General features: G+C 47.6%; 1 protein-coding gene across 5 annotated transcripts in view; it reads left to right on the top strand.

Annotated features, from left to right (window-relative positions):
- The window catches only part of MPDZ (multiple PDZ domain crumbs cell polarity complex component), a 662189-nt gene that overhangs the window by 376951 nt on the left and 267060 nt on the right, over positions 1-18178 (top strand). For all 5 annotated transcript variants that reach the window (XM_029605550.1, XM_029605570.1, XM_029605559.1 and 2 more), the window contains one exon: positions 6231-6341. In XM_029605550.1, the coding sequence (XP_029461410.1) occupies positions 6231-6341 (111 nt within the window). The remainder of the gene's footprint in view (positions 1-6230; positions 6342-18178) is intronic.

The following is an 18178-nucleotide window of genomic DNA, read 5'->3' as shown; positions in this document are numbered from 1 at the left end:
TATGATATCGTCAGCAAACAAAGAGATTTTTGACTCATAGGACCGATAGGTAAAGCCTCGCACATTCTTATTAAGACGGATGGTAATGGCTAGGGGTTCCAAGAAGATGGCGAACAATAGAGGTGACAGAGGACACCCCTGCCTAGTGCCCCGCCTAACGGGAAAGGAAGCAGTATATCTGCCATTTATTTTCAAACTGGAAGATGGCTCATGATATAAGGCTTGAAGCCAGTTATGGAAGTAAGGCCCGAATTCCATGGCGAGCAGGGTATGAAATAAGAAGGGCCAATGGACCATGTCAAAGGCCTTCTCTGCATCGATGGCCAATAACAGATGATCCAATCGGCAGTGTGTGGCCCCCCAGATAATATCCATGATTTTACGCACATTATCACTAGCCATCCGTCCCGGAATAAAACCAGCCTGGTCGGGATGAATAATGCGGGATATGAAAGTATTCATTCTATCAGCCAGGATTTTAGCTAGAATTTTAAGGTCCAGGTTGATCAGAGAGATTGGACGATACGATGCGCAAAGCGCGGGGTCTCTCCCCGGCTTAGCAATTATGGTAATCCCCGCCGAATTGGAATCTAAGTGTAGCCGGCCCCCGCCCCTTAAAAAATTAAAGTGTCTCTGCAAGTGTGGCACTAGAGTATGGCTGAAAGTTTTATAAAATTTAGCGGTGAGACCATCAGGTCCCGGTGCCTTTCCCACTTTCAGGGATTTGATGACCCCTAGAATCTCGAGGGACGTAATTTCTGCATTTAAACTCTCTTGCATATCAGGGGTAAGGCGGGGTAGTGGGAGAGCCTGAAGATATTGAACTATATCGGCAGACTGGATATGGGGTTCCGCCGAATAAAGGTCTTGGTAGAATTTAAGAAATTGCTGCGCGATGGCAGAGTTGGTAGTTTCAAGTTGTCCTGACCCATTTTTAATTTTAAGAATATGGTTCTGGAATGATTGTTTTTTCAGTTGTTGGGCCAGGAGACGTCCAGCTTTATTCCCTCCCTCAAAGTGTGCTTGTCTGGAAATGCTTAACGCATGAGAGATATGGTCCAACTCCAGCCTATGCAGGTCATCTCTTGCCCTGGTAAGTTGCGTCAAAAGCTTTTTAGATCTGGTTAAGCTATGCTGCATTGTGAGGTCCAGAATCTGCGCCCTCAGCTGGGAACAGGCTGCCTCCCTCTTCCTCTTTAAATAAGAGGATCGGGATATGAAATGGCCTCTGAGATAAGACTTAAAACAGTCCCAAACCACAACCGGTGAAGAAATGGACTCGGTATTAAGCTGGAAAAACTCCTGAATAAGCTGAGTGGTAGATTGGGTAAACACCGGATCATGTAGGATAGAGTCATTCAGGCGCCAGTATTTAGTCCCATGATCACCTGCCGGCAGCTGAAGCTGCAGGGAGACTGGGGCATGGTCCGACCATGATATAATCCCTATATCGGACTTATTTAACATATGAAATAAATTTTTGTCCACCATTAGATAATCTATTCGGGAATAGGAATCATGGGGCTTAGAATAAAAAGAGAATGATCGTGAGTGAGGATAAGAGGCCCTCCAGGAGTCGATTAGGTTGTGCTCAGCCATAAGAGCCTTAAGAGCCTTGATATGTACAGGGGCTGTGCGGGATACCCCCTTGGAAGTATCCAGGGGAGGGGACAAGGTGACATTGAAATCACCTCCAATCAACAAATGACCAGAGGCATGCATGGCGTTAAAAAAAGCAGCCTGCTCCCTATTAGGGGCGTATACAGATACGAAAGTAAAATCAAGGTCATACATGGTAATACAAAGCAAGAGGAATCGACCCTGCGGATCAGTAATACATTTCTTACATTCAAACACCAAATGAGAGGCAAACAAAATACCGACCCCAGCATACTTAGTATTTTTGTGAGCGGCAGAGAAAAACTGGTGCTGGTACTGCCTAGAGCGCATCAGGGATTCGTACCGTCGCATAAGGTGTGTTTCTTGGACAAAAATAATATCTGGGTGTGAGACCAACATCTCCCGGTAGAATAAGGATCTCTTTTGGGGAGAATTAAGACCTTTAACATTTATAGAGGCTACGTGTAGCGTGGCCATGATTTAAAAGTGAAGTGGAGTACAGTAGCTCGTGCAATAATAACGCCAGAATCAAAAGAAATCCTGACCACGGATGAAGCACCAGGTCGCTCATAGCAGCTTAAGCTGAGAGAAAAGATCGAACCTGCCATTAACAAAAAATATGCAGCATGGAAGAACGGCACAACAGCACCTTGAGAGTTCAGGACAAAGGCATGTTCCCCTTGAAGGGCTATAGAGCCCATAGTTCCCCTGGAATTCAGTCTGCCTGATCCTCCCTGCAGACTAACTCCCTTTCCCATATGGGGGGATGGAGAGATGTCACAAGAGAGAGGCAGTCCCCCGCCCTCCTCCCGCCCTCCCCCCGCCCCCACAAACCCACAGCAATCAACCACTGAAAACTGTTAACATAAAACCAAGGCAAACATCAGAAACGCGCTCAGCATTTTTCAAAAATATTCAGACATTAGTAACCATCATAATAATATAAGAAAATAAGCATAGCCTCCATGACCCTTAAAGAGATTGGTAAAAGAAAAGTCATGAAGGGCCCTGCTTGGAAGAAGATCCGCCCGAGTGCCTACGCAGCCTGCTGCTGCGCTTCCCCACCCGTTGCCACGCAGGGTGCTGAGTGAGAGGGGTGGCGGTTCTTGACGGCCTAGGAGGAGGTTGAGAAGCAGTATATCCCATTGAGAGTAAACTAGGAGCGGCCTCCGCAGCAGAAAAACATTTGTGGGTAACCCCCTCGAGCGTAAAGGAGAGACCAAAGGAGTGCAGCCACCGGTATTTCATATTTTTAGTACGCAAAAATAAAGTCACTTCCCTGAACGTTTGGCGATTTTGCAGAGTAGCCAAGGAGAGGTCCGGAAAAACACCAATGTCGTGTCCCTTCTAGGGCCACGCAGTCCGCTCCCTAGTAGCTGCTGCAACCTGTTCCTTGATTTTGTAGGCAGAGAAACAATTATGTCCCGTGGTCGGTTATTCTGAGGGGACCGCAAAGCCCTATGCGCCCGGTCAAATTGTATGTCAGGGGGTGGGAGTTCTCCTGAGGTATTAGCAGCAGCTAAGAGATGTAGGCAGAAATCGCGGACCAGCACGTGGCAGTCCTCAGGCCCCGACGGTTCAGGAAAGCCGCGAAAGCGGAGGTTGCTCCTCCTCGCCCTATTTTCCAGGTCAGCGAGTTTAGCTGCAATTTGGTCCACATCCGTGTGGAGAGAATCGGTGAGGGTTTTTGTCTCAGAGAGCTGCATGGCATGGCCCTCGAGGCGGACATCTAAATCGTCCACTCTGTGGCCCATAGTCGTCAGGTCCTCCCGTAACTCCTCAACATGTGTTAGGAATTCCTGTCGGAAAGACTTAATGTCCGCTCGCAACCCGGCAAACCAGTCCCGGAATTCATCCCGGGTGGGGTGGGCAGACATAGGTCCGGTAGCAGGATCGGAAGTAGACGGAGTATCCTCCGGTGGGTCTGCCCGCGGTGGACCGCCATTTTGTTCTCCGTCCATGTTAGGAGGGGCAGTGTCAGATTCTTTAAGCCCTTCTTTTTGATACGAAAAACGCTGTAAGTCCGGATTTTTTTTCTTGCTCGCCATAGTATGCGAAAGGGCTGCACTGCCCAAGCTAAAAGTAGGTTACTAGTGGTAGTGAGAGGGCGGATTGCCGCGGATTCGGGTTAGGGCGGCGGGAGCACATGATTCAGGCTGCCATTCCTCAGCGTGACGTCACACGCCCCCCTGGATGTGCGTTTTTGACGCGCTATTACCCCTTACTGAATAAGGGGTAAAGCTAGCGCTTCGAAAACGTGCGTCCAAATACGGGTTAACAGTGCGCACTGTACTGTATCGGGCTGTTTGTTGGTAGGCAGGTCTTCTGTATGTATATCCTCCAATATCTCTGGAGATCAAAGGACTATAATTTTGGTAGCACCTTTGTGGCTTAAACCAATTTGGTTTCCCCTCCTTTGGGAGTTTTCTATCAGGAAGCGAATCTGATTGGGTCATTCACCAACTTTGATCATGCATAATTGAGGAACAATTTTTAATCCCAGTATCTTCCTGCTATCTACAGAAAACACCGTTTATGGTAAGCAAACTTGCTTTCTCTATCTCCTTCCCTTATGAAGTTGTTCATATAAGCTATTATATAAAATTGACAGGGTTCTGTGAGGTGACGTGCACAGGAAATCATGAACATCCCTAGGCTAGTTTTCAGGCTTTTCCAGAATGTTCTGGGACAGGGGTGCTAGTGAACTGTTCAGCAGGATGGAAGCATAGAGCTGGAGCACAAAAATACTTGTTTTCACTGCCAGATAGAGTATATCCTGCTTTTAAAGGGCCTGTCATAACATTACTACAGGAAACACATTTAGAAAATAAAGAATCAAGTAAATTGAAAGCTGACTGGGTTCAGCTCTCAAGAAGGGTAGTAATGTTGCTGAAGACAGCACTTAGTATTAGATTAGTATCTTAATGTCTCAGTGCTCAAATACAGAAGGATGAAAGGTACAGACAATTTTTGAGCTGATACAAAAATAATGTTTTCTATGTACAGGTTACAGATTACTTTATTTATATGCTACCTATGCAATAGCACTAGGTAGCTCACAAAAGAACAAACCCAATAAAATAAAACAAACATACTGTGTGTATGCTCTGAACATGGTTTCTCTACAGATTTTTTAGAGATGTGGCCAATAAAGTGACAGTAGGTAGTGATTAATAGGAAGGGACTTCAACCATCCTTTCACTGTGGCAATGGATAGATGTTCTCTGGTTAAAGATAGTGGAGACAGTTTGTTTTTATCAACTCTGTTATGTTGGAGGGTGGACTGGTTGTCCACTGAAGGCTATGCACCCAAAAGGAAGAGTGTACAGTCTACTTAGCCCCCATTGTCATGTACCAGAAGAGATTATTTTATTATCCCTATCTTCAGTGTATATGGTTGGCATACTCATGGTTACAGATCTCGTGGCAATAATTTATCTAGTGGGGTCATAAGGGTAAAAGTACCTCTTTTTAGAGATTTAATTCTGGTCTATTAGAAAAGAAAGATTTTAGACTTATAATAGAAAGAGCTTTGACATTGTGCGGGGGTGAGGGAGGGAATTGGATTTAGAAGCAGCCAATGCTGGGCCCCCCACTTTTACAATCTTGGATACTGATACGCAGACATTAGGGGGGAAAGCCACAGGAATGTTTCTATGGTCAAGTCCAAAAGCAGAGCATGTTCAAGGAGCATTATCTGAATTATCAAGATGGCTGCTCACCCCGTAAAAATATTGCTAGCAGTAATTTTGTTATGAATTTGACAGTTGCTTGGTTTTGATTGTAAATATCACTAATCTTAACATAAGGCTTGGGTTAAATGGCACGGAGCGGCAGTTACCTCCCTTAATGGAAGGCATGGGGGTAACCTTCATAGAGCAGCAGTTACTACCTTAAGAAACCTTTTGGGCAGACTGGATGGACCATTTTGTCTTTTTCTTCCTTCATTACTATGTTGTTATGTTACTATGTAATGCATATTTTGGGTTCAATGATTCATATTCAGTTTCAGCAGCTGGGAAACACAATAATTTAAAGTGAGTCTCAGGGGCGTCCTTATAAATTTTGCTAGTGTGAAAAATAAATTGAGGAAAGGAGTTGAAGCAGTTAGAACAACAAATCAAACATTTAATACATCAATATATTCATAAAAAAGAACATTTGTTATTGCTGATGTTGCAACAGTTAAAATACAAATGTTTGATTTGTAGTCAACATGCTGGAAATGTATTATTTATGCAGAAACAAGGAAGATACTATGCAGAGAGTGATAAGAACGGTCTTCTACTTGCACAATATCTTAAAGCAAAAAAGAATAGATTTCAGCAATTAAAAATGTGGGTCAGAATTTTCTGGGAGACCATCCATCTTGATGCCATCAAGTGATGCCACCCACTCGTGGGGCAGATTTATCCTGTTTACCTATACCACGAAGAACACATGGTACAGGTAAACAGCTTTGCTTTTGCTTTGTCAAAGCTTTTGAAGTACTTTTGTGCCAGGATTATGCATTGATTTATCAAACATCACTTAGAACCAGTCATGACCTGAAACTGTGCTGTTTGAATTCTGAATTTCTTTGTGATGTTAATCTTAAATTTCCATTTTAGGTGGATGGAACTGACCTCAGAGATTCTAGCCATAAGCAAGCAGTGGAAGCCATCCGAAAAGCAGGCAATCCAGTAGTCTTTTTGGTGCAAAGCATTATAAACAGACAAAGGGTAAGATTACAAAGTGCTACTTCGGTAAATAGTAAAAGTATGGCCGTGCTGAATATTGCTTTTGGATTCCAAAATGTGGTGTACTGCAGACATATTAGTTGACTATACAGAAGTAAGCTATTCCAAACCTGTTCCTCATCCCTTGGTCACATTACTCGTGCCTATAAACAATGGTGTAATTTATGCCTATGTTAGGTTCTGAAATCAGATACTTTAAATAAACGTTTTCAGTCCGAGAACCCTTTTCTAAAGTATGTACACCCATTACAGTGAGTATTTGTATTCATTTGAATGTAATATATCCGATGATGTCATTAGCCACTTAATAAAAGCAGTTTTGTTAATGTTGGCTAGTAGGGATATGCCTACATACGTGTTCTGGTTTGGTTTATTCATTCATTCATTTCTACTTTTTCTCTTCTGTGCATTTTTTTGATAGGCTAAGGGGCGGATTTTAAAAGGCGCGCGAATAGCCTACTTTTGTTTGCGCTCCAGGCGCAAACAAAAGTACGCTGGATTTTAGTAGATACGCGCGGAGCCGCGCGTATCTGCTAAAATCCTGGATCGGCGCGCGCAAGGCTATGGATTTTGTATAGCCGGCGCGCGCCGAGCCGCGCAGCCTACCCCCGTTCCCTCCAAGGCCGCTCCGAAATCGGAGCGGCCTCGGAGGGAACTTTCCTTTGCCCTCCCCTCACCTTCCCCTCCCTTCCCCTACCTAACCCACCCGCCCGGCCCTGTCTAAACCCCCCCCCTTACCTTTGTCGGGGGATTTACGCCTCCCAGAGGGAGGCGTAAATCCCCGCGCGTCAGCGGGCCTCCTGCGCGCCGGGACGCGACCTGGGAGCGGGTCCGGAGGGCGCGGCCACGCCCCCGGGCCGCCCCGGGCCGTAGCCACGCCCCCGGGCCCGCCCCCGGAACGCTCCCGACACGCCCCGAAAACGCCGCGCGGTTCGGGCCCGCCCCCGACACGCCCCCCGACACGCCCCCTCCGAAAACCCCGGGACTTACGCGAGTCCCGGGGCTCTGCGCGCGCCGGTAGGCCTATGTAAAATAGGCTTACCGGCGCGCAGGGCCCTGCTCGCATAAATCCGCCCGGTTTTGGGCGGATTTACGTGAGCAGGGCTCTGAAAATCCGCCCCTAAGTGTGTAAATCCTGTTTTGTCTACATAAAGTCAAATTTGATGCATATATGTTTGTGTTCATAAACTACCAAAGCATATGGAAATGGATGCAAATCCTTATTCAGTAATGAAAACAGCCAAATTAACTTTTCATTTATAAATACTAATTAATTTATTTGACCATTTGAATGGATCACTCTGAAAATCGTTTTTTCTCCAAGGACATACAGGATGGTAGTCCTTACACATGGGTGACATCATCAGATGGTGTCCAGCATGGAAAACGTTTGACTGACACACTGAGAATGCCCAACATGCCACCATCCACGTGTCCACATGGGGTCCCACTTCAGCCTTTTTCCGCGAAGCTGAAGCCTCTTGGCTGTGGCGCTTGCACTTTTTTGTTGTGAAAACTAGTTCTTTCTTCTTTCTCAAGTCCTATTGGGTCCCTCTGTGTTTTTCAGGTCTTTTTCTCTCAGTATTGGTAAGTTTTTGCAGTACTTCTATGTCAATTCCTGATGCTGTTGCCTCCTGGTGGCCGCCAGGCATCGACCATGTGCCACATTCTTTTTGCTATGGCATCATTCGGCTTTCGCCACTGCCCCCAATGTCACCGGACCATGTCCATCACAGACCCCCAAGAGGTCTGTGTCTTGTGCCTGGGGGCACTGCATGATGTCCGTGGCTGCGACCTTTGTGCCCAGATGACCCCCAAGGGTCATCAGGCACACCTGGACAAAATGGAAAAAACTGTTCATCACTAAAATATCAGAACCATTGACTTCGGCGTCTGGGAATGCCACACTGCAAGGAAAGGGAGTGTGAGCCACGACCCCCTCGATGTCCCCTCCGGTACTGAGCCATGGTCTTGAGATAGGTGCAGGGGACTGAGCAAGATTGATATCCTCATGTTCCAGATCAGGTTCCTCTTCATCTCCATCAGTTTCAGAGAAGGACCAAGGTGAACACCAGGAAAGGTCCAGTAAGCACCGGCACTGGTCTTCCTCATCGAAGACGTCTGACCATGGAAAGGCACCGACGTCATCTGTGCCTCCACCGAAGCAATCCTGAGTGGAGGATGTAATTCCCTCTGGACTTCCCAAGGAATCTCAACGGTCCCCACCAATGCCGTTGGAGGGTTCTGTCCTCCCCAATGACTCCGGGGATGATCCAATGCAGTTACCTCCTCCTCCACAAGTAGTTCTATCCTCAGCAGCCTTTGAGGAAGAATTGGAGAGACATGTGTGACTAGCAGTTGGCGAGCCCGTCAGGGCATTGAGCCTCAAGTTCCACCGGGACCACCACCGCCGCAGGAGCAGACTCCAGTGGTGTTTACGCCTTTGTTGGAACAGCTGGACCTGTTGCTCGCTGTCTTACTGACACAGCCAGCCCCGATACCCTGAGTCCTTTCCTTATCGAAGGGGGCCTCGATGCGACCTCCACCAATTCCCATCCTGGTGAGTGATTCCTCAAATGAGGAAGGTCCATCGGGGTTATCTGCTCCGAGACCATGCATGACCCCCCAAACAGCAGCTAGCCTTCCTGGGGCTTTCGGGCTGGTGCCCTTCGAGCCCTCGGTTCCCACGGTGCTCCCAATGCCTACAGATCCATTGGTGCCAATGCGCCCCTGGATTTCATCGATGCCTTCGGTGCCGACTTCGATTCCACTGATGCCCCCAAGGCCTCCAGTGTCGTGGCGTAAGACACGGAGGGGGGCCCCACCTCATGTGTCCCCGGGTGTTCAAAGTGAGGAGGAAGCCCCATACAATCCTTGGAAGGTAGAGGCATCATTTTCCTCCACAGAGTAATCTGAGGACTTGCCTTCCGAACCCTCTCCACTAGAGGAGAGACGTAAGTCCCCACCAGAGGATCTGACTTTTTCTGGATTTGTTAAGGCCATGGCAGAGTCTGTGCCTTTCTGGTTATCTGTTATAATCTGGTATGGTTGTGGACCCTGGATCGTAGTGAGAGCTGACTCCACCCACAGGGAGGAGCCCTGTGGGGACTCACTATGATAGGCGTGGCCTCAGCTGAGACGGACACAGAAGTAAGAGACTTTATTAGACTAGAACGTGGGTAATGCCCACAGAGTGGAATGAAGATACAGTCCAGCATAGTGAGGTTGCTCAATGATAATATCCCTGGTAGTGGCCCGCAGAGCAGGGTACGCCAGGAACTCCTCTCCAATGACACACCTCTCAGGGTAGATCCAGTAGTGGCCCGCAGTGCAGGGTATGCCGAAAATCTGTGAGTAGTAGTTCAGAGAGGTGCAGGAGGTCGTGGAGCAAGGTAGATGACTGTACTCACTCCGAAGTGTAGAAGAAGGCAGCTGAGATGAGCACGGTAGTGGCCCGAGGCACGAGATACACCGGCAGTTCCGTCAGCAAGCTGGTAGAAAAAGAAGCATATTCACAAGGCTGAACTAGGCAGGATCCCAAAAAGGATAGATGGATTCTTCAGGCAGGAAGGCCCTCCGAGCAGATAGCCAGAACGTGACAAGGCCCCCGAAGAGCGGGTACATAAGGTGTTCTAAGTCCAGGAGTTCAGGAACGAGTTCAGAGTAGTGAAGTGAAGCATCTCCAAGAGAAGTGGAATAAGCAGGAAGGGAAGTCCTTGCTAACTTGTAGCAAGCATAGGCTGGATAGGTTAAATACGTTTGCAGGTAACGTCATGCGGAGGGGACGCCCCTGAGGTTCCCGCCATGATGTGAATAAGAGAGGGTCTGGCGTGCGCGTGCCCTAGGTAATCCCCGCTTCAAGATGGCGGATGGGATCGCCCATGCCATCCCGGGGACGCCGAGGAAGGTGGCGCTTGCAGGCTGAGGCCACCATGGCTCTGAGAATCGCTGGTGCAGGGAAAAGAGAGGTGAGCAGCAGAGGTTGCAGCCATCTGCGACCGACGGGCGCAACACTATCAACAGAGCAGGATTCTAGACATAAGATATTGGAGATCCTGCAATTTATTGACGCTCCTAAAGAAGTCGTGATTATGCCAGTACATGACATTTTTAAGGAGCTAATCATCCAGCTCTGGGAACATCCCATCTCCATCCCTCCAGTGAACCGGAAGATAGATGCGGTTTACCTAGTCCAGCCCACCACAGATTTTGACTGCCGTCAGCTTCCAAATCAGTCAGTGGTAGTAGAATCAGTCTTGAAGAAGGCAAAGTGGTTTCAGACTCATGCCTCGGCTGCCCCAGGTCATGAGCACAAAGCTCTGGACGCTCTTGGACGGTGCGTATTTCAGGGCTCAATGTTGGCAGCCAGGTTTGCCTGCTATCAACTTTATATGGGCCAATACTCCAGAAATCTCTGGATACAAGTCCAAGATTTGGTGGAACACCTCCCACAACAATTTCAGGATGAGTTCCAGAAGGTTCTTCAAATGGGCCTGGATTGCGGGAAGCACGAGGCCTGCTCTGCAAATGACATGTTTGAAACCACAATGAGGGTTGTGGTGGCCGGCATTGGGGCTTGTCGCATGGTCTGGCTGCGTGCTTCAAACCTCCAAACCAAAGTGCTGGATCATCTGGCAGATCTTCTCTGTACAGGGGAGAACCTCTTTGGGGATAAAATTAAAGATGCTGTGGCACAACTAAAGGACTATCGTGAAACCCTTCAACAGTTGTCAGCCAGCACATCGGACACCCAGCCCTTAGGCAAGAAGCCTCCCAGGCAGTATACAAGATGCTCTTTTTACCAGCCATGGAAGTATTATCCGCCGGTACCCAGAACAAGACCCCCAGCAGGCGCCAACTAGATCAAAGGTATGGCAGCCCCATGCCCCTCGACTGGCCCCTGTCCCACTTCAGAACACCGCCATGAGGTTTGTGCCAGCAAGCCCTACCCCAGGTAGCTGACCTCCCAGTGGGGGGCCACCTGCAGCTCTTCGCCGACCGATGGATTTCTGTCACCTCAGACAAATGGGTCCTGTCTATTGTGAGGCAGGGGTATAGGTTGTATTTCCAATGGACTCCTCCCCATTCTCCACCATGTCCTCAGTGGAGTGGTACAGAGAACCAGCAGATACTCTGAGTGGAGCTCTCTGCCCTCAATGGTTCGAGCGGTTGAACCAGTGCTGCCAAGCCAGCAGGGAGCGGGGTTCTACTCCAGGTATTTCCTGTTTCCCAAGAAAACTGGAGGCCTTTGCCCCATTCTAGACCTAAGGGCATTGAATCGTTTTCTTGTCAGAGAAAAATTCAAGATGGTCTCATTGGGAACCCTGATCCCTTTCCTCAGAGCTGGGAACTGGCTCTGCTCCCTCAATCTGAGAGACGCATACGCCCAATCCCCATTTATCCCGCAGAGGTATCTTCGATTCATGGTAGAAGAGGAGCACTACCAGTATCGGATGCTGCCTTTTGGCCTGGCATCAGCACCTCACATCTTCACAAAACACCTGGCGGTGGTGGGAGCCTATCTCAGGAGGCAAGGATCGCATGTCTTCCCTTACCTCAATGATTGGCTCATCAAGAGTGATTCCAGGCAGGGGGCTTTACACTCCCTGCATTCCACCTTATGCGCCCTGGAAGGCCTGGGATTTCTAATCAGCTATCTGAAATCCCATCTCCAACTATCTCTCCATTTGGATTTCATTGGAGCTTGATTTGATACTGTCCAGAAGAAGGCCTTCTTACCCTGAGTCCGGGCAATGGCCCTCACGTCTCTGGAAAAGGTAGTATCCTGCTGCCCTCATGTTTTGGCGCACCAATTTCTGCGCCTTCTGGGACACATGGTAGCAATGGTTCATGTCTCATCTTTCACTCAGCTACACATGTGCAGGGCACGGTGGACGTTGCGCTCACAGTGGTGTCAGGATCTTGGGCTCACGTCATGGTCACCACTCCACTTCGTCAATCCCTCAAGTGGTGGGAAGCCCTATCCAACCTGGAGAAAGGGGATGCTTTTCTGGGCCCCTCAGCCCCAGATTGTCCTCACCACAGATGCGTCGCACACAGGTAGGGGTGCCCAATTTGCAGGTCTCAGCACCCAGGGTCCTTGGTATGAGCAGGAGCGGTATTTCCAAATAAACTTCCTGGAGCTATGAGCAATCTGTTACACCCTGAGGGCATTCCGGGAGCAATTGATCAACAAGGTAATCCTGGTTCAAGCCAACAATCAAGTGACGATGTGTTATTTGAACAATCAAGGGGGGATGGGATCGTACCTCCTCTGCCAAGAGGCAGTGCAGATTTTGTCCTGGCTCTTTCGAGGGGCATCTTCCTCCAAGACGTGTACCTCCCGGGGATGGACAGCATCTTGACAGACTCATTGAGTCGGAGCCTTCCGGCCCCACGAATGATCCCTGAAACAGGCGGTTGCAAACCACATCTTACATTATGGGGGACCCCGGACATAGATCTGTTCGCTTCCCCAGAGAACAAGAAAGTGGATCGATTCTGCTCCCTAGGCAGAGCGGGCAGGGGATCGGTGTTGGATGCCTTTTCACGTCACTGGGGCACAGTCTCCTGTACGCTTATCGTCCCCTGTCAGTGGTCTCAAAGACACTTCAAAAGCTCCAATAGGACCGAGGCACCATGATCCTGATCACGCCTTTTTTGGTCTTACCAGATTTGGTTCCCGCCTTTGCGGGAATTGGCCTCATGCCCTCCAATCCGGCTGGGGACTGCTCCTCATATAATCACGCAGGACCAGGGCACACTGTGCCACCCCAACTTCCAAGCCTTATCCCTCATGGCATGGATGTTGACCAGGTGACCATGCAGCCCTGGGCCTTTTGGACGGTGTGTCTCGGGTTTTCCTGGAGTCCAGGAAGCCTTCTATGAGAAGGTCTTACAATCTTAAGTGGAAGAGGTTCTCTGTTTGGTGTGAAGGGCATGGTCTGGACCCATTCTCATGTTTCCCACCAAAGTTTTTAGACTACCTTTTGCACCTCTCCGAGGCTGGCTTGAAAACCACTTTGGTGAGAGTTCACCTCAGTGCCATCAGGGGATGACTGGATCACACTTCCATTTCTGCCCATCCACTTGTGGGGCATTTTATGCAAGGCTTGTTGCAACTTAAGCCTCCGACACAGCTCCCAACGCTCTCTTGGGACTTCATTGTGGTCTTAGCCTATCTCATGAGCCCCTATGACCTTGAGCCCCTATGATCTTGCAATCTGAAGTACCTGTCTTGGAAGGTCATCTTCTTGGTGGCGGTCACCTCAGCGCACAGGGTCAGTGAGCTTCAGGCATTGGTGTTGTATTCACTTTATACAAAATTTGGTCATGATAAGGTGATCTTGTGTACATACCCGAAGTTCCTTCCTAAGGTGGTCATGGAATTCCATCTCATTCAAACCATTGTATTGCCTACCTTTGTTCCAAGACTACACTCTCACCAGGGTGGGCGTGCCCTGCGCACTCTGGATTGTAAAAGGGCCTTGGCCTTTTACCTGGCATGAACAGCACCTCACCACCTGTCCACTCAACTCTTTGTCTCCTTCGATAAAAACAGGTTGGGAATCGCAGTGTCCAAACAAACCTTATTCCATTGGCTAGCAGATTCTATTTCTTTCTGCTGTGCACAAGTGGGACTACAGCTTGAGGGCCACATCAAGGCTCATTCGGTTCGAACCATATCAGTTTCAGTAGCTCCCTTGCATGCAGTACCTGTACACGAGATCTGCAGGGCGGCAACTTGGAGTTCCCTTCACACGTTTCTGTCTCATTATTATATGGACTAGGATGAACGGCGTGACAGTCATTTCGTTCATTCGGTCCTCTGTAATCTATTTCAGCCATGAAAACCCAACGCTTCGTACCTCGGGCTCTTTGTTGGGTGCAAGCTTGCTCCCCATCTTCTTGCAGCTCTAGTTGTTGTGCACGTTTGCACCCGTTAAATGCTGCACATGTTGGGAGCAGTCTGTAGCTACATATTCACCCATGTGTGAGGACTACCATCTTGCTTATCTTTGGAGAAAGCAGAGTTGCTTACTTGTAGCAGGTGTTCTCCAAGGACAGCAGGATATTAGTCCTCATGAAACCCTCCCACCACCCCGCACAGTTGGATTTCTTTCTGTTTATTTTATTTTTCGCAAATGCTGTGTTATAAGACTGAAGAGGAACTCCACGTGGATGGTGGCATGCTGGGCATGCTCAGTGTGTCAGTCAACGTTTTCCATACCAGGCTCCATCTGATGATATCACCCATGTGTGAGGACTAACATCCTGCTGTCCTTGGAGAACATCTGTTACAGGCAAGCAACTCTGCTATACAGAAAATCTGGAATTTATTTTTTATTTTAAAATGTTTTAGGAAAAAAATAAACTTGAGAAAAACAGCTACTGATAGAGCATAATCGATGAGAATATTTGTTAGTAGAACAAACTGGTTAAATACAATTTTAGTAGCTGAATTAAAAAACTGCATTTTTTCCTTTTTTATGCAGATCAGTATTACAATCTCCTCTTTCTGTTACTGTTTTTTTTTCTTTGAGATGCTATTTTTGTGAATATATATCATCTAAGTAAGATAAGCCAGGTGATTTTTCACTGCCTAGTCATATTCATGACTTTTGGCACTATATCAAAATACAGCATCTGTACTAGTCTAACAGAATTGTTTTATACTGGAAAAGGAAAGTTATTTATAACTTTTTTTTTTTAATTTATTGGTGTTGCTCTAATCAGGCACATAACTTACAACTTTGCAAAATAACAGGTTGATTAAAAAAAAAAGTTGAAAACCATGAACATAACTCTCTTAATTTACCCCAGTCATGACATTCTGGTGCAGCCCCTTCAACCTGGCAAACTAAAAGAATATATTCTGATACGGAAAATTGTGCAATTTATTTATTTATTTGTTTGTTTGTTTGTTTATTTATTTATTTTTCTATACCGACATTTGATTTGACATATCACATCGGTTTACATATAACATGATGTCTAAGGCCCACCTTATAATGACATGGTACATTGCAACAGATTAAATGCATAAACTGGCTAGGTACATATAACTGATTTCCAAAATAGTATATAGGTATAAATATGTTTAACAGAAAATCTATTTTTCATACCTAGATTGCCAACAGAAAATCTATTTTTCATACCTAGATTGACAATGGTAGTTTTTCAACAGTAGGCCTCCAGTTCAAGTTGGGCTCAATTCTTAGGGACCAACAATCATGCTGTCTTTTCAGCAGTCTGTGTGAAATGAGTAAATTTTATTAGTCCTATTGCCAGTGGATGGTTTGTTGGAAGTAGTATGCAGAAACTGAACTTTTTCCTTCATCCAGTCAAACCAGACCAGATGAATGGGTTAAGCTCACTAGACAGCAGATGGAGACAGAAATCAACACGTTTGCTGACATCACCCCTTATATGCATCCGTACTGACCTCAGCTTGCCAGTATTCTCTGTTTCCAGTAGATAGAAGGCAAGTATCCTATGCTGTAGTCTGAGACTAAATAGGTTTCGAATCTTCAGTGGGCTGCTTCTGTAGTGAAAGTCTTGTACTTCCTCCTTTAGTCAAGTGAGGCTAGAGATTCCAGTAAGAACATAAGAAATTGCTATACTGGGTCAGGCCAAGGGTCCATCAAGCCCAGCATCCTGTTTCCAACAGTGGCCAATCCAGGCTACAAGTACCTGGCAAGTATCCAAACACTAAGTAGATCCCATGCTACCGCTGCCATCAATAGCAGTGACTTTTAGAACATAAGAACATGCCTATACTGGGTCAGACCAAGGGTCCATCAAGCCCAGCATCCTGTTTCCAACAGTGGCCAATTCAGGCCATAAGTACCTGGCAAGTACCCAAAAACTAAGTCTATTCCATGCTACTATTGCAAGTAATAGCAGTGGCTATTTTCTAAGTCAACTAGCAGGTAATGGACTTCTCCTCCAAGAACTTATCCAATCCTTTTTTAAACCCAGCAACACTAACTTCACTAACCACATCCTCTGGCAACAAATTCCAGAGTTTAATTGTGTGTTGAGTAAAAAAGAAAGTCAACCTTATCAATTCAAGCAGCTCCTGTAGCGAAAGGCATAATGTCCCTCCTACGGTAGAGCGTAATCAGAACCAGGGGGACTTCCAGCATTTTGGGTAGGGAGTAAAGGGTATTTTCCTTATTCTCCTCTTCCACCTCCCACACCTCCCCAATTCTCCCCATCCTTGCTCATTGTCTTTTGCCTTCTGGTTAAGCTCCTTCCTATCTCTTTAAAATGAGAAGAGAGTGGGTTTTTTTTTGTTGCGAGCTTTCAGAAAAGTAAAGATAAAAAAAAAACGAAGAAGGTATGGAAGAAATCTGAAGCCCTGCTGAAAGGAGTCTGCCTGCAGTAGTGCGAGACCACAATGGAGGCATTTAAGGGGTGAGTGCTAGACAATTGATCCTGGAGATGGTATTTTTGGCTGAAGAAATGGTCTCTTCAGCATAGCATAAAAGAGAGCCTGTACTCTGCTCTATCTGCCATCGCAGGAGCTTCCAGGGGAGGGAGGGAGAGGTGCCTGGGCGCGTGTTGGGAGAGCGGGCGCGCGCCTTGGAGTGCCGGCTCTCCCGCGCAGTTTACTGTATGGGCTTGTTAGATTGGGGAGCTCATTTAACAGGGCTCATAATCCCTCCTAGGAAAAAAATTAAACACCAGTCTCCCACAGTAGAGGGCAATGCATTTTACTCTAAAGGTTTTCAGAACTTAGGTTATCAATTACATTTTTCCAATTCAAACCAATAAATCAGATAGCCATGCTTTAGACTCTGCAACTTGGTGAGGGAGCGGGATACAATGGGGGTGGGGTGGGCCGGGAGACACGCTAGAGTAGTGGGTCTGGTAGGGAATGGGAGGAGTGTGAGGGGGTGGGGAGAGGGATGTCGTAATGGGGAGAAGGGCGGCACACGATTGGTCATGGCTGGGGCTCAAAAAGGAGCCGCGCTTCGGCAGGCTCTGCTTTTGCCCGGCGTGTTAGCCGAATCAGCATATCAGCAGTGAGCATCCACTTCGTCCCCTGCATCGCAACTCTGGCTTTCGGGCAACGGAGAGAAGGGCATGATTTGATTTGGGTAGGTTTCTTTTGGGGTGCTCCTGTGCCTTTGGCCAGGCCAGGCCGTCGCAATCCCAACATTCCTTTGGAAGGGCGGTGGTTGTCTTTGTTGTTCTGCCCCGCCTTTCCGCGAACTGCCGCCAGCGGCCAGCATAAGTACAACCAAAAAACTCTTTGCTTCTTGCAGCCTAGATGATCAGTCCACCTCCACTGCGCCTCCATGCCGACGGCTAGTGCACAGCGGCTTTGGGTTGCAGCAGCGAGCAGTGGCACTGATGAGCAGAAGTTAGGTGATCGGGTGACCGTGAGAAGTGATGTAGGGAGGACGGGTTCTTTGTGGAGGCATTTTCAGGAGCACGAGCTGAGCAAGACAGGTCGGCGTCAGGCAGAGGGATGGGGGCTGTGGTCGTCCTAAGGGTCAGGCATCAGGCAAAAAAACCAAAGTAATGGGATCTTTATTGTGAACTTTATTGTTGAGTTGCATGCATTTTGAGTCCTTGTGTGGATCAGGGGCAAAAGGATGGGCTGCCCAGGCTCCCTTTCGTTGGGTCAGCTAGTGTCGTGCCACATGAGAGAGGCATGGCTATGCTTGTTAGCAGAGGCCCTTGGTTCGTTACAAGTCAGCAGAATCTAGTGAAGCGAAGCCAGTCTCTGCTGTCTCTGTTTTCTTGGGTAGTCAATTTGGCTGAGGGCAACCAGGAAGGTAAGGGCGGACATGTTCTTTAAAGGATCC

The sequence above is a fragment of the Rhinatrema bivittatum genome, chromosome 1 (genome assembly GCF_901001135.1).
Source record: "Rhinatrema bivittatum chromosome 1, aRhiBiv1.1, whole genome shotgun sequence".
NCBI classification, from domain to species: Eukaryota; Metazoa; Chordata; class Amphibia; order Gymnophiona; family Rhinatrematidae; genus Rhinatrema; species Rhinatrema bivittatum.
This window is presented reverse-complemented; position numbering and strand designations above follow the sequence as displayed.